This window comes from Bombus bifarius, unplaced genomic scaffold (assembly GCF_011952205.1).
Source record: "Bombus bifarius isolate JDL3187 unplaced genomic scaffold, Bbif_JDL3187 scf7180000008148, whole genome shotgun sequence".
NCBI lineage: Eukaryota > Metazoa > Arthropoda > Insecta > Hymenoptera > Apidae > Bombus > Bombus bifarius.
Genome location: NW_022884475.1, coordinates 641402 through 656253, shown reverse-complemented (window position 1 = coordinate 656253; position 14852 = coordinate 641402). Strand labels below are relative to the sequence as shown.

General features: G+C 37.6%; 3 protein-coding genes across 8 annotated transcripts; 2 read left to right on the top strand and 1 right to left on the bottom strand.

The window, feature by feature from the left end:
- Positions 1–522: 522 nt before the first annotated feature.
- LOC117208644 lies at positions 523–7742 on the top strand. 5 transcript variants are annotated; one of them, XM_033449913.1, is made up of 11 exons: positions 2390–2523; positions 3828–4083; positions 4628–4900; positions 5228–5491; positions 5637–5806; positions 5917–5988; positions 6409–6695; positions 6809–6970; positions 7041–7151; positions 7318–7502; positions 7601–7742. In XM_033449913.1, the coding sequence occupies exons 3-10, from the start codon at positions 4640–4642 to the stop codon at positions 7500–7502; spliced, it is 1512 nt and encodes a 503-aa protein (XP_033305804.1). In that variant the 5' UTR covers positions 2390–2523; positions 3828–4083; positions 4628–4639; the 3' UTR covers positions 7601–7742. The 5 variants fall into 5 exon arrangements, with proteins under 5 accessions (XP_033305801.1, XP_033305800.1, XP_033305804.1 ...); XM_033449911.1 differs by lacking the exon at positions 2390–2523 and adding an exon at positions 3356–3592; XM_033449910.1 differs by lacking the exons at positions 2390–2523; positions 3828–4083 and adding an exon at positions 523–660.
- On the top strand, positions 7548–10893 carry LOC117208638. Its single transcript, XM_033449901.1, has 5 exons — positions 7548–7562; positions 7601–8112; positions 8510–8811; positions 9220–9476; positions 9547–10893. Exons 1-5 carry the CDS (start codon positions 7548–7550, stop codon positions 10249–10251), a joined length of 1791 nt encoding a protein of 596 aa, XP_033305792.1. The 3' UTR covers positions 10252–10893.
- On the bottom strand, positions 10453–14359 carry LOC117208646. Of its 2 annotated transcripts, XM_033449917.1 has the most exons (4): positions 14193–14359; positions 13144–13371; positions 12333–12544; positions 10453–11948 (listed from the first exon to the last, which is right to left on the bottom strand). In XM_033449917.1, exons 1-4 carry the CDS (start codon positions 14193–14195, stop codon positions 11228–11230), a joined length of 1164 nt encoding a protein of 387 aa, XP_033305808.1. In that variant the 5' UTR covers positions 14196–14359; the 3' UTR covers positions 10453–11227. The 2 variants fall into 2 exon arrangements, with proteins under 2 accessions (XP_033305808.1, XP_033305807.1); XM_033449916.1 differs by lacking the exon at positions 14193–14359 and having other exon boundaries at positions 13144–13628.
- Between the last annotated feature and the right edge of the window lie 493 nt (positions 14360–14852).

The window sequence follows — 14852 nt, the reverse complement described above, 5'->3', positions numbered from 1 at the left end:
AAAGAGAGAGGGACTAACTACTTGCCAACAAAATGGGGGGTTCAGCGCACCGTACATTCACCGTATGGTCTTCACCTCAGTTTTGTCGACGTTCCCCCTCGTTTTTCTCGTTCCCTCTCTTTTCCTCGTTCCAATGATGTTTGACGCTCGCTTACGCTTATACGTCCATGCATACCTTCCTACCATCCCTCACTCGATAACCGTGTCAACATCGAATTTCTGCCATACCATGCGAATTGATTGGAGCCGACCTCCTGCACAGGATTCGGAATATTCCTGAAAAATCGATTGCAAACAAATTTTCATTACGTTATAGTGGCATACATAAATCTATGATTTATTTATGATTTACAAATTTTTTTAACTCTTTCATTCCTAACGATTACTATAAATCCGCATCCATGTAATAAACTGCACATACTAGCGCCGTCTAAAGTTAGCGCTCAGTAAACGGTACCGATTGCGCGACGCCTGTAGCAACCTGTAGCACTGTCGGTGCCTTATAGTAATCGTGCTAATATTGCGTTTAATTACGTATTAGTAAAACGGTTTTTACGTTTTTCTCACTCTCCAGTGTTTGTGTAATATTAATACAATATGTATTATACAATATATATATATATTAATACAATAATACAGAAGAAGCATACTCCTGCAGAAGTACGTAAAAACAAGTTAATGTAAGATATTTTTTAAGATAAGAAAATGACGGCATCAAAGGGACTAATTGTCTATGAACGTATCCTCAATGAGAGAACATACTTTGCTTTCGCCGATATTCCCGAATGTAAACCGTAAAACCGGTTTTAAAGTCAAACGTGTCCCGAAAATTTTAAGGAAAGAAGGAGTGTTTAACGTCTTCGATAGTGGACCAGATTCAGTGATGAGTTTCATTGCATAAACACTTGTTAGGATTCTTAAACTATGTAACAATTAGTGAGAAATTATACCGAAAGAACTGTCGGTATCATTGTAATTACAACGATAGTCGTTAGATGGAACTCGTGTATACCGCGCAAAACATGTTTAATTTAAATTGCCAGTTTATAATAAATAAAGATTAAATTCTTTATTATGCCATATCTTTTACAGATATTATGTTATAAAGTATTTATAGTATGATGTATTGTATATAACCAATAAGATAATATACATTTTCGTTATTTTTTTAATTATATACAAATGCATTTTGAAAGTTAAATTAATAATTTAATTTATTATTATTTATTTTATACCTAATATTTGAAGAAATTTGTTATCTTTTATTTATATTACTGTTTTGCTTTTAATTATATATTGTTAACTTTGATGCAATTTATTAATTTTTCCTTTATTGTATTAATTCTATGAGAATATATATGGAACTACCAGTATTTATTAGCTTAAAAAGAAGTTCGTTTTTGAGCAAAAGAGTTACGTTATAAGTCTCCAAAGTATAACTGTGTGTTCTTTTAATATCCTTAGTAACACAAAAAGCCATCATAAAGCTATACTTCAGCATATTTTTTTTTTATAAGGTATTGCCTAATAATTAATATTTTATAAAAATATTACTACTACATTTAATTTTTCATATTTCATATTCTGTTTTACTATATAAATTAATTTCATAACAAATATTTTTAACAGATGGTTATATTAACATTAAAATATTTTGAATGAGATAATTCTTTTCATTGTAAACATTTAAACCTATCAATGTACTGAGCAGTATCGACTTATACTGCAACACGTCAGTGGCGGACCAGGAGCCTTTTCTGGTGAAAGGGGTCAAAATGCGTAGTAGTACATAAGTATTATTATTGAACCTTCTTTTACCAAATTTAAAATTTGCTTATAATTTATATTCTAGTATCTCTAAAATAAGGCGATTGTCCCTATAGCTGCCCTCCCATCCTCTGAATCCGCTACTGGAATACGTAAGTTTAGAAATCATCTTCCTTAAAGTACAGGTTTTTCTCACAGAATACTCGACCGATTGTACCTTCATTAACATCTTCCAACATAACGACCGTTCAAATTCCATGCGTACTATTTAAATGTCATGGCAATAAGAACATACTTATCCATTCTTCGATATCAGTTCCCATGACGAACAATTTCGAAGACCAACTTTGCCATTGCAATATCTAAAAACCATCCATTATACTATCGAATTTGATAAATCAAACAATGAAAGATGTAGTCTATAAATCAATTTACTTAAATTTCCCGGTAACCATACATAAGGTCTAGCACGAGAAAATGTGCGCAAGTACGAGCTATCAGACACGCATGTGTACTTTGTTACTTTGTACCTCATGCACAAGTTTCGTTTTGCGTCTCGTCTCGTCCGGACGCATCATTCGATTGATCGCGAAACTCAGCCAGCGGCATTCCGTGAATTTCGAGGGAAATTTCGTGAATGAAACAGCTGTATTGCGTTTTAAGCACATTGTTATTAGTAAACACCGTACACGTTTATCGTCTGAGAAACGCTTTAAAGCAAGCGATATGTCACTGTTCGCCTGTTGCATACGTCAGGTGAGTTTTGTTATTCCCGCCCGTAAATTAACGCGATCTATTGAGTATACGTAAGTATTCTACACAGGATAGTACATACGTATACAGTGAGTCACAGCCAAAATCCTTTCCTCTTTTTTTTTTTTTTTTTTATTTGAAAAGTTAGAAAGATCAGTTTGCCAGGTGACGTGTGAAAAGCTTTGAAAATTTCATCAAAATCGATTAACGTCGTCATGAGCTACAAACGATTAAAAATGATGAGAATCGCAATTTTTCACGATTTCCCGCCTATAGCTAACCGTAATAAATTTAAATATGCTTACACCTTTCGACGCCTGTTTCCCCATCAAGCGATTTCGATATTTTTAGCGTAGATATGTATAACTGACATAAACGTGTTCTTTAAATCTCCATTATAGGCCCCGATAGAAAAGTTGTAAAAGGTGACCTTTACTATTTCCTTCGCGATTTTAACCAATTGCAAATTTTTCAACATTTTTCTGACACGTCACTTAGTAAACTAATTCTATTAACTTCTCAAAAAGGTCAAGCCGTCTGATTCGATTTTAAAAACGTTATTCTTATATTTCTAAGGGTGCACGAGTTAGACCGTGACATACTGTATGCTTATCAGGAAATTCAAATGGCATCGAATAAACATATAGAAGAGAAACATGGTGTATTGTTATACATATTGAATCGTGTGCTCTATTTCGTTTACACGCGCTTCATTGTGCGCGCTTTATTCGTTTGAAGAAGTTATTATTGGAAGGGAATATTTTTCTTCTGGAGATGATGAATTATTGTTAATAATAGATTTTTTCTTTTGTTTTAGAAGGAATTAGTGAAATATGGTATCAAAGAAACATTACGTCTTATGTTATCGTATCTTATCTTATCATCTTTTGTAATATATTCTATTTTCAAAAATAATATTTTTTAAGCTATTGTGTTTAAGAATCAATAGGATAGCAAAATTAAAATAAACAATCATTGTAATCGAATCGTTAGAAGAGTGTATAACAGCGGCAAGTGTGCAATTACAGCGAATCTACCAATATTACGTCTCGCTGATTCCAGCATTCATCACGTACGTGCGATTTGCTTGTTTGAATCCAATCTTGTGGCTTTATTTACATAGTGACGCGAGCGTGTGCTATTGTATTTGCAAAGTTCGTTTCATTTGCAATTAACTTCGCAAAAATCTTAATAAATCGCTCGTTCCTATTTTTAAACAAACTATTTTCTCGATTCTTGAAATTCTCCTGTTAAAAATGTTAAAAATATCTTTCCATTGACGGAAATACCTTTCTTATTCTCTCTAGATAATAAATACAAGGGGAAACGATGTATATTGGAAATTGATTGAATTCAGAGATAAAAAGAACAATGAGAACAACAGCGTTTCATTGGAATTCATCAAAGACAGGCCGCACTGACAGAAGTTCGAACGAGTAACAGAACAAGAAGAAATCGCTTGTTTACCAGAAAATAAAAAAAAATCGGTGCTGTGTCGATTTTTCCATGGCCGCGGGCTAGCCTTAATTCTTGCTCACCCCTGTCGCTCAGGTGGCAGAATCGGTAAACAGAAAAATGAAGTTTACTTCGCGTTGCGGAGCTGTCGGGGGCTCGGAGCTCGTTCAGCGTAACTCGCTAGGGTGAACGGTTACATTTTCCGCTACTTAACGGATTTCATGCTCAAGTATCAAAGAGATCGCGTCCTTGCTCTAATCAGCGCGCATATTAATAGAAGGCGACTTTGGTTTTGCAAATTTTCTTAGGAACCTTGCGTGTCTCTATTATTCCGCGTAACATATAACGCTCCAGAAGAAAGTTATTTGAAATATAGTTAAAGAAAGAAAAAAGACAAAAATTTACAAAAATGTTGTGTCTTCCCGATTGTAAGGGAAAAGTTAAGGACGACACGCTTCTGGTCAAGGGATTCGGTCGATCAACGTACAAAGGTTTAATTATACTCGAGCCGTTCTTTTTTTAAGTCGACCACGCTCGTCAGGTTTCAGAGCCGTGATTTATCGACCCGAACGAGAATTTCACTCGGCATAAATCATTATCGCGTAAATATTTTCGAAGCCGTTTGATTTTTTGATTTTACGTAATTTTACAGAATCAACGACAGATGGAAGATACTCGTCAACAGGTGTTGTTGAAGGAACCACCGGAAATATCGTGGGAGAACACGCTTGGCGCTCCGGATGGCGTTCCATTTGACGATGACACCAAGGAATTACTCAGAAGATGCATCGATGTATCGACATCCACACCCACCACTCTGCCGCAAATCATTGAGCGAAGCGAGGCGTTTCCTATAAACTTTCCTATTAACACCGTAAGATGTTCCACGCTGAGAGATAGGGGAATTAGCACAAACACCCTTGAGGTTCGGATTATTAAATTTTTCTTACAAACTATCATTTATTTTATAACACTGTCGTAATATTATATTTGTTCCTTTTCAATTCTTATTATTAAATTACGGATGTTTATGCATTCATGGAAGATTAAAGATTTATGGAAAATGCAAAGAATGCAAAAATATATAAAGTATCCGAATTATAGTAATTTTAATAACGTTATAGTATTTAGTGGACGAAACAAATCTCTGCTTATGCTTGCGTTCATAAAAATTTGAATCTGCATAAACATCCGCGGTCTAAATTATTACTTCCATTATATGTAAGATTTTACGAAGCAGATTCAATTGCAGATGAACGCGAATTCGGTTTATCCTGTGATACACGAGGCAATGTTACCATTGTTAGCTCGATGGTTGAAGCATAAACGGCTGTATGGTAGTGCAATCGAGAGAGCCATGTATAAAGATATGGGCTTGGTACAATTCATTCACCGTTTGCTAGAAAAGCGAGCCGTGCACTTCTATGGATCTGATGATCGATGGAAATTAATCGACGGTAAGACAGGCGTGGACGGATGGGAAAATGTTGGCACAGATCACGAGAAAGAACCACTGGTTAGTTATATGTCTTGTTTGAACGTGGTAATTTTTTAGAAGATTAAACCTAAACATCTTTTAGTTTCATTGAATACAAAAATTTCATTAAAAATAATTATTACTTTGGAAATAATCGTACCCATTGGAATTTTGTTACTAATAGGTGTTAACGAAATGTTTGTCATACGATGAGATCAAATTGTCCGCGATGATGGCGATGTCTTCCCACACAGAATTCATAAACGACGGCTCGCGCGAGAACAGAGGCGTCGTGAGTACTGATCCAGACTCTGTACAGCCGAGAGGAGTCATTATAGGTGTCGTGGGAACAAGGTTTTCTATGTTTATTTAACGCTCATCGTTAATAAAGCTAAATACGCAAAAATATACTTACATATTTGTAGAAGCTCGTATTATTTACGCTTTCTGCTGATTGTTTGCAGATTTGAACGCCCACGCTTTATGGAATACCAGGACATCCTTATTACTCCTCTGCAAAACACTGCCGAGAATGGGTGAGTTGTAAACTTTATCATACAGAATGCACAAATAACTAATCTGTCGTTCATCTTGATTTTAATGTGTTCGTTTTTTAACGTTCTTTTTTGTAAATAATTTCTTTCTCACGTTTATGTTTAACAAGTCTTGTCTATTTGAGTGTTATAGACATTTGATAAAAGTTATAGCATATCTTTAAATTGATCAGGTACTAATAATTATTTGCTTTTTGTTGTGCGAAAAAGTTTTTCCAAAAGATTGTAAAAAAACATCTTGTGCGCGGCAACATAATTCTGCAAAAATAACGAACAAAACTGCAGTTTAAAAAACGCTGTTCCATTACGTTATGGCAAATGCTTATTCCATATTTAAAATGAAAAATGTTTGCATAGCATTTAATAAAGAATTGTGAATACTTGATGATATCCGTATAACAGATATGGGCCGCAAACAGCTGGAAGCTCGGAAGAGATACGTGGGCTGCGAGTTTTGTGGGCCAAATTTTATGGCGAGGAATATCATCCGTTGTACGAGGAGACGCTGAAACGAATTAAATCAAAAGAAAACAGAAGATATCTCTCGTTGATAAGTCAAACAGTCTTCGACATCGAGAATTACATGAAAAGGACACTGCTCACTGTAGAAATCATACTTCTCGAAGCAAATACACGAGCAGAGAAGCAAAACACGACTGCTTTCTTACACGTTGTCGGCTTTGGCCTCGGTTAGTAAGAAAAACTTCAAAATTCAAATTCAAAGTTATTTAACCTCGTGAAATATTTGTAATTCAACGTCATAAGCGTTATAAATTTCCGTAATAAGGAAAAATATTTTCAGGGGTATGGAGACTTACTCAAGAGCAAGAAGTATATTTTTTAAAGACGTTCGAGATCGCCCTTAGGAAAATGAACAAGAAACTGAGATACGTATCCGATATAATGTTCGCGTATTTCCAACAGCGGAAGTGCGGCGACGCTGGAAATGGCGATTATCTCGGAGGTTTGCTACCAATCTCAATTCTCGGCTATTTAGCAGGGACAATTAGTACAAAGAGCATATCATTTTCCAGATATAAGAATTCACTTCGCTCTCAGGGAACCTCATAGCAAACTGTTCAGAGCCTCGGATGCGAATAAACTTCTCGTAGTGACGTACGCGTGGGATGGAAACGCATTGCCAGGTTGTCGAAAAATTTCCATTAATTAAAATCATGTTTGTCATTAATAATAATAATAATAATAATAATAATAATAACAACTTCGTAATTTTAAGCGTGTTTTCCATTAAAATTATCGTTAAATCTAATTACGCAGAGTGGTTGCTAAAATCAATCGCTTAACTCGTAGGAAACGAATTCTGGAGTGGGCACTTGACATCGAGTGGAGATTCAGCGGCAGCGTGTAGTACTCAGATCGCAGAATTACATACTTTCAGAATAAATCCTCGAGCATGTGGAGCCAGCTTGCACATTGCATCTGCGCAGCATGGTATTTTGCACATATCGGATTACGCGAAGCTACACCTTGCTTAGGTGAATTATCTTTCATGTTAACTCGTAATTGGTCGATAATCATCGATGATCGGTAAAGGAGTATAACAATAACGAGGATTTACAACTTCTAAATCCAGGAAAGGGCTGGCCCATTGGGCACCGGTCAGCGAAGACCATCACGATCTCCACGTAGTCAAAGAAGTCGTAGCGCAGATGTCGATTGCTTGAAGAAATACACAGAAAGACGAGTCGAGGAGAGAAGACACACAGAGATACCAGACGCGAGCAAGCTCGATCCCTCCAAATGGGTCCCACTACCGAAAAATATCACGCGAATCCAACCAGCGTTGAAAAAAGCGCAACAGTCGTCGAGAGACGAAGAGAAACGACGTTCGGTGTCGAGCGAAACCGAGGAATCCATAGCGGATAGCACAACGGACATGGGTACACCAAAGAAATTGTCTCCTACGAAAGAAGAAGAAACGACGAAGGGAGCCGAAGAAAAGAAAAACGATACGTCCTCGCCAGCCTCGTACAGACAGACGGCCGGCAGAAGTCATAGCGCGGACGTCAGCCACTTAAAGAAAGAGAAACTAGTCGAAGAACGAAGGCATACGGAATGCAGCGACCCCAGAACGATCGCCACGAGGTTGACAGAGCACATTTTCCTAGTCAAAAAGAAACCAATGCCGTGAACGAATCGATTAAAGCCGCGTACACTCGTGATAAATACCGAGGTGTTGCACTAATTGTATTAATCACTAGAGGTTAACTATATTGTCATGAAAATTATATGTACATAGAATAGTAATAATTTAATGTCGGTCGTTGTGTGGATAGAAATGTATATGGCACAACACCAAAAAGAACAAAAAATAATAATGATAATGCAGCTCTCGTTTATTCGGTAAATATAATGCATACGTATAATATGTAAGAGGAATAAGATAAAAAAACAAAACGTTTGATTAACTGACCATTTCTGGCGCTTAAACAAAATGTATCGAGTCTCGACACACTGGATTTCTGATACCAAATACCTTTAGGTGGCTACCGCAAATTAACACCTCAAGGTTCCGCTACGATGCATCCCCGTTCGCAAGGATCAGCAACAGCTGCGAAATCACGAAAAACGCCGCGACCAGATGGATGACGTTCGTCAAGAATCCATCCCCTTGTCCAATACCGCGAATGAACACGGAAAGAAAGCCTTCCGCGACGGAAGCGTGTCACGCGACTGATGGATCACAGCTTAAAAGCGTTAAAAGCGAATCGCCCAAGTGGGAGCCGCTGCGAAAATTCGCGCCAATGGCGTCGAAGACCAGTGCCGAGTCTAGTCCAAGACAAGGTAATCAATATAAGTACGATTCTTACAAGAGGAACTTCAGACTCAAATTTGTTCTGGAAAAAATGTTCTCTCAATTGGATACGACGCCAGGAAGAAATTCAAAGTCTTATGTATCTTATATGTAAGCGTCGTCAAACTTTAGTCATCATTGAATGATTCGCTCCAATACTTAAACATCTGGCAATGCGTGATTTTTGTAAACTCTAAACGTATTTTATTCATAATCGATTAGCCCTCTGCGGCTGAAATTACAGTTATGTTTATTTTACGTATAGACCCACCATCGCACTAAATTTTATTGAAATGGGGCGGGGGGCGGGGAAACAAGTCTGAAGCTCTTCTTGTTAGAAAAGATACGGAAAAATTTACATTGTTCCAAATGTGGAAAATTAACATAATTAATTGCAGATAAATCGGACTCGAGTCGAGATTCGCCAACGACCAAGCGTTCCCCTGACGCCAATGAACAATCGAAAAGGCTTACCCAACGCATGCGAGATCTGTACGACTTCAAAACAGAAAACGAGTGGCCGAAAAGGGCGATAAATGCTCGACGTGGGAACACGTGGATAAGTAAAAGCAGTAGCGAAGAGGAAAGGACTAATCTATCGGCTCGTAGAAATAGCCAAGATTTGGAGTTCAATGACAGAATGAACATGATCAAGGTAAGCATAAACTATAGAACACATTCCAGTTCTATACATTCTTATTGCATTCTTATTGAAAATGTCACAGCTGAAGGATACGAAGGTACAGTCTGACCACCAAGAACCCAAACGACCAAGGACTCCAAAGAAAGATGGACCACATCCAAGTACTTCCTCCGATATTTACAACAGCGAGTACGAGGAACGTCTAAGAAAGTTCAACGAGAGACTCCGATACAGCGAAGATCTAGGTTTGGCGAAGCCAAAGATCAAGGAAAGACGAACCTACTCCGATGACTACGACGAAAAAGCTCGTCGTGCATCCACCCGATCAAATACAGGAAGCTCGGTGCGCTCGACGCGGACAGATTCGATTCGACTGACGCGTGCTGAAGGTTCGATTCGATCGGTGAGATCGACACGCTCGGAAGATTCACCAAGAAGTCGATTTCAAGCCGAGAAGAAGAGGCCTTCGGACGCTAGTACCAAATCCAGGGGAAGTTACGCTGAAGTAGCTCCTGTAACTCCTACGAGAAAAGAGTCTCGCCCGAGCGACGCGAGTTACGTTAGCGTGGCCAACTATTCGGCTAAAAGAGCAAGCGTGGACTGCAAGAGCAGCAGACAAATGGTGGAACTTCCACCACGAAGAGCTTTCAGTCAAACGGAAGAGAGACCAGCGACGCCTGTTCCGCCGATAGAATGGAACGACGATCGTTACGCGGCTGCTCGTCTCAAACAGACCTCCGAACGCCAGAACAGGGACAGTACGAGATATAAAGTGTACCTGACGTAAGATGGGTGGAGAAATGGTTATTTTTGACTAACACGATGAATAAGTAGAATCTTCGTCGATGTATCGAGGACGTTTTTGAAAAATTCGATTCCTCAGTGAATTCTCTTCGACAGAACTGATTATTTGTGGGAAGTTATAGATATAAAAAATGTTGTGAAAGAGTTAATCGAAGGTAGACGAGATACAAAAAAGATACGTGAGTTTGATAAATTTACGTTCAATAATTTATTTCGTCAGCCCGTGGTCGTTAGTAAGACAGTTGTTCTAATCAAATGTTACACACGTACTCGTTGAAAGTTCACCAGCACCTGAAATTCTCCCTTTTGCCACAATTCGGTGTCAAATTTTTGAATATGTGTGCCGTATGCCGGAAATGGTGTTTTATATATGGAAGATTCTTGTAAGAGTATAATTTATGACGATATCGTCGAACGGTATGCAACCATTCAATCATGATTTTGAAAGGAATCGATACCTTTTATGAAGTTTCAAATGAAATTGATTTCCAATAATTATTGTACGACGTTGAAAAACATTGCATTACTTCATGTACGATCGCGACAGAATGTAAAACGTAAAAGAAAAGTGTACCTAATGCCGTACAAGTAATATGTAATACGATTTAACTAATAAAATATTCTTTAAAAAAAAAGATGACATCTCAATCATCTTGATTTTACACGAAGAAACATCACTATCCTTCGTATCTTAAACTCACGGTACTATCAAAACAACTTATTCTAGACTAGATTGCACTTAAAAAACAAACTTACAATTTTGTAACTTATGATCCTATCCCGAATAACAAAGCCGTAAATCAAACCATAAACGAACAAATAAATTAAGTCTAATTTATCGAAATCGAAGTTATCTCTTAAAATTACGGGCTTTCAAACATATCGATCGATTACTCCTGCAAGAACAGTTTCAATTGATGAAAGAAAGCTATTTTCAAAAGTTCATACGATCGTCCATCTTATTTTCGCTCGATATTTCGAAAATCGCTACGAAATCCTGCACTGGAGTCTTTAACGAACATCTTTACCCTCTTCCTTGTGGGTATCCCGTGCACCGAGGACGTCAAAGATTTACAATCTCTGCTTTGTCCGGATAACTGTTCCTCTTCCTCTTTCTCGATTTTTGGCCTCTTCTGGCCGGAATTTACCGCACTTCCGCTAATAGTGGACGCGCTACTCGTTACAGAAACACTCGGCGAACAATTTGTTAGAATACTCGAGCTAGTTACGACCTGAGCGTTTATTTGAGGCGACTTTGGAAAGGTGGAAGATCGCGAACCAGACAAAGATCGCGTCAAACTTCCATTGGTCAACGCGGTTGGCGGAAGAGGATTTTGTGCAACGACCGTTGACGGTGTCATGCTTCTTTTGCACGCAGCATTTGTTATACTGTGACCAGAAGGCGCGATCATTAACAAATTGTTTCCGTTCTTATCACACACTACGTGAGATATCGGATGCTGTAGTTGTTTTTGGCTACTGAAGCTCGTTCTATACGCGTGGTTCTCGCTTGTATGCTTCTCCTGCTTCAAGTATGATGTCGAGGATTTTACGAGATAGCCCGTTGAATTGTGAGTGGCAAGATTGGGCTCGCATTTAATCCGAACCTCGTGTTGCGTCACTTCGTTTCGTTCTTGCGCCTTTTGCCATTCTAGAACGTTGCTTAGCAGTCGTATGTACCTAGAAAATATGGAGTTTTAGATCATGGAGTAAATATTATTGTTATTACTATAATAGTAAATATTGTTACTATTTATGGAAAATGTATGTTACTATTTATGTAGCACATAGAACGTAAAATCTCAGATTGAAGCACATAGGTCTATAATAGCGAGCAATTTTCGAGATCTCTCACTTCGAACACGAAAAATAACACAATTTATGCTTGTGCTTGCACTATCTTTAACAATTAATTTGTTAGGCTGTTAAGTCGCTATAAACAAAAGATAAGTTTCATTGTTCATATGTGACATTGTAACATAGTATAAAAGGATATGTACATATATCATTGTGCATTCATAGTGCAACAATCAGCGATATAAATTATTTATTGTTAAAATTTACCGAATCGCCATTCGCAAGATCTCATTCTTGGATAGTTTCTTATCCGGTGGATGAGTAGGCACCAATTTTCGAAGCTCGGCAAAGGCTCCACTAACATTCTGTTGTCTCCAACGTTCACGGCTGTTCGTGAATAACTTTCGAACTCCCAAAGTCCCTACACGCGAAGTTGGTGAACCGAGGTGACCACTGCCGGAAGACGAAATGCCGTCTAGCTATGAAATTATTAGGAATTTTAAGGATCATCGGAACACAATTTTTCAATCGTATACATTTATAAATAGATTATGAGTATTTATATAAATTCATATTCTTATTAGAATTTCAATAAATAAATGGAATCTACACAGAGATTTCTGTCACTCGTTAAATATAATAGCAAGTATTATACTTTGAATATTTTATATGTTTTTGCATATTACATGCATTCTGTTAATTTTTGCGTCTACAAATTTCCCATAAATGCATAAACAATCCGCAGTCTATTTATAATAATTCTACTGTCACGCGTTTATATCGGCGATTGACCTATTAAAGACCAAACAGTATATAAATTACCATAATTTTATAAACGCTCCAATTTCTTTAAATTTCATAAAGTTACGTAGAATATCTGGGTAGAGAAGATAGCGAGGAAAAAAATATTAAATAAATTCTTGGAACGCCACAACGTTGAAAAGCAGTCTTTGATACAGTAAACTGATTGAAAGAGAAACTACGTTATCACAACGTTGGCCCATAGTTTAATGAGTTAAACTATCGAGCGATTTGTCAGCGTAATTCGCAATTAAGATCAATTAGAATTTCTGCTCACGGAATTGTTGCGATCTCGCCTTTTCTTGCCTTGGTCCTCTTCCTCATCGGTGTCATGGGAATAAAATTCATCCGAGAGCGTCGCTTCCTCCTCCGTGTCTCTCGACGTGCCAGAAGAATCGACGACTTCCTCCGCGAGTTCTCCTTCGCCGGACAATATTGACTCCGCTGGAGAACCGTTCTCCGTGTCCACCGTTCCTCCAGCGCAGCCATTGTACGTCAGCATCGACTGCAATTTATTAATTAGACGTCTCGACTTCACTCGAATCATTCGTTGCAAGTTTTAACGCTACACCTTCCAACGATCATACGGTGGCTTCTATTAAACGTTCAGGTGGATTGCTTTGACCTCTTAATGTTTTTTCGAGACTTTTCTACACGCCTGACTAGAACAAACGATAGATGACAAAAGTCGCGGGAAATCTGGATAAATTATCGCGCACGAAATTAGACTACATAGGCGCCAACAGGATACTCCTATCGCGATCTCCATCCGCGCTTTCGTCCCTGACATTCAATAGATCTACGTCCGTGCATGGATGAGTTATTCTGTTGCACGAATCAAAGAGTTTATTTATTCCGTGAGGAAGAAATAATTGTTTAGTCATTTTTTATGGGCAGCTTCCATAGATTTTCGAACACGAAGATACACTTATGTGCAAAAGTATCGGAAAATATCCATAGAATTTAAGAACTGTCGAGTACACAGAACTTCGTTTATGTTAACTCGTCGAGGACAGATAGTTTGTATAACCGATAGGAGCCCAATAAATAGAAGTTCACGTTCAACCGACGTGTGTTCGTTTGATCAGACACTAACTAAAATTTTGTTGCAATAAATGGAGCTCGTGTAAGCAAAGATCTACTAGATTGATGTTCAATCAAAAAAGAATACATATATGTTGACTATTGAGTAGTTTGTACGATGTCTTGCGTGATTGTAACACTTACACGTAAACTTTTTAACTCGATAACACTACACTGTCTTGATAAAAGTTGAAAATTATTAACACGAGATATTAATAATTTTTACACCACAGTAGACCTTACCATGTCTAAAGTTTAAAATCTAACTTCATTTACTTTCATGTAGACACGGCTAGTTTTGTAAAACGTTGATAGAACTTTCTCTTTATAAAACGGATTACGACGAGTCGTGGACACTTTGTCGGCAAATTTTCCAAGGTTACTGTCGTAGCTGATGTTAAACCGACTGACGAGTCCAGACGGGCAGAATTAACTAATAGAAAGTGCAGTACAACCCCCGAGAAAATGAATTTTAGGAAGGCGGAGCGCAGGCCTCATGGGTGGAGCTCCTCTCTGGACCGTCCCATACTGTTCCATGCGTATCCAGTATCCCTCCAAACACCCTTAGGTCGTTGTTAGATCCCTAGGTATCAGACGAATACGATGAAAATAAAAAATATCGATTACTCCTGGTCCAGTATGAAAAATATTACAGTAACAAGTATTCTCAATATTTCTCTAAATATTTCTCTAAATACAGTCATAATATAAATACGATTCAATGCGATAAAGGATTTATAACTTAATTTTAAATAGCGCAAGATATAATCATTTCTTTGTTTATGTATTATTATAAGTATTACTTATTATATCTTTTATTTTACTTACGTAAAATTTTGTAGTTGTATACAATTTTTGAAATTATATAAATTATGGGTTACGAATATTTAAATATTTTACGCG

Excerpts from the sequence above, each read along its gene's own strand:
- LOC117208646 (XM_033449916.1), bottom strand. The coding sequence starts at position 13,413 with ATGATTCGAGTGAAGTCGAGACGTCTAATTAATAAATTGCAGTCGATG. Across the intron at positions 12,545-13,143 it reads GGCGAGATCGCAACAATTCC|CTAGACGGCATTTCGTCTTC; the intron begins GTGAGCAGAAAT and ends ATAATTTCATAG. Across the intron at positions 11,949-12,332 it reads ATCTTGCGAATGGCGATTCG|GTACATACGACTGCTAAGCA; the intron begins GTAAATTTTAAC and ends CATATTTTCTAG.
- LOC117208638 (XM_033449901.1), top strand. Across the intron at positions 8,113-8,509 it reads CCCAGAACGATCGCCACGAG|GTGGCTACCGCAAATTAACA; the intron begins GTTGACAGAGCA and ends AAATACCTTTAG. Across the intron at positions 9,477-9,546 it reads ACAGAATGAACATGATCAAG|CTGAAGGATACGAAGGTACA; the intron begins GTAAGCATAAAC and ends AAAATGTCACAG.
- LOC117208644 (XM_033449909.1), top strand. The coding sequence starts at position 2,245 with ATGTGCGCAAGTACGAGCTATCAGACACGCATGTGTACTTTGTTACTT. Across the intron at positions 5,492-5,636 it reads ATCACGAGAAAGAACCACTG|GTGTTAACGAAATGTTTGTC; the intron begins GTTAGTTATATG and ends TGTTACTAATAG. Across the intron at positions 6,971-7,040 it reads AAATGGCGATTATCTCGGAG|ATATAAGAATTCACTTCGCT; the intron begins GTTTGCTACCAA and ends ATCATTTTCCAG.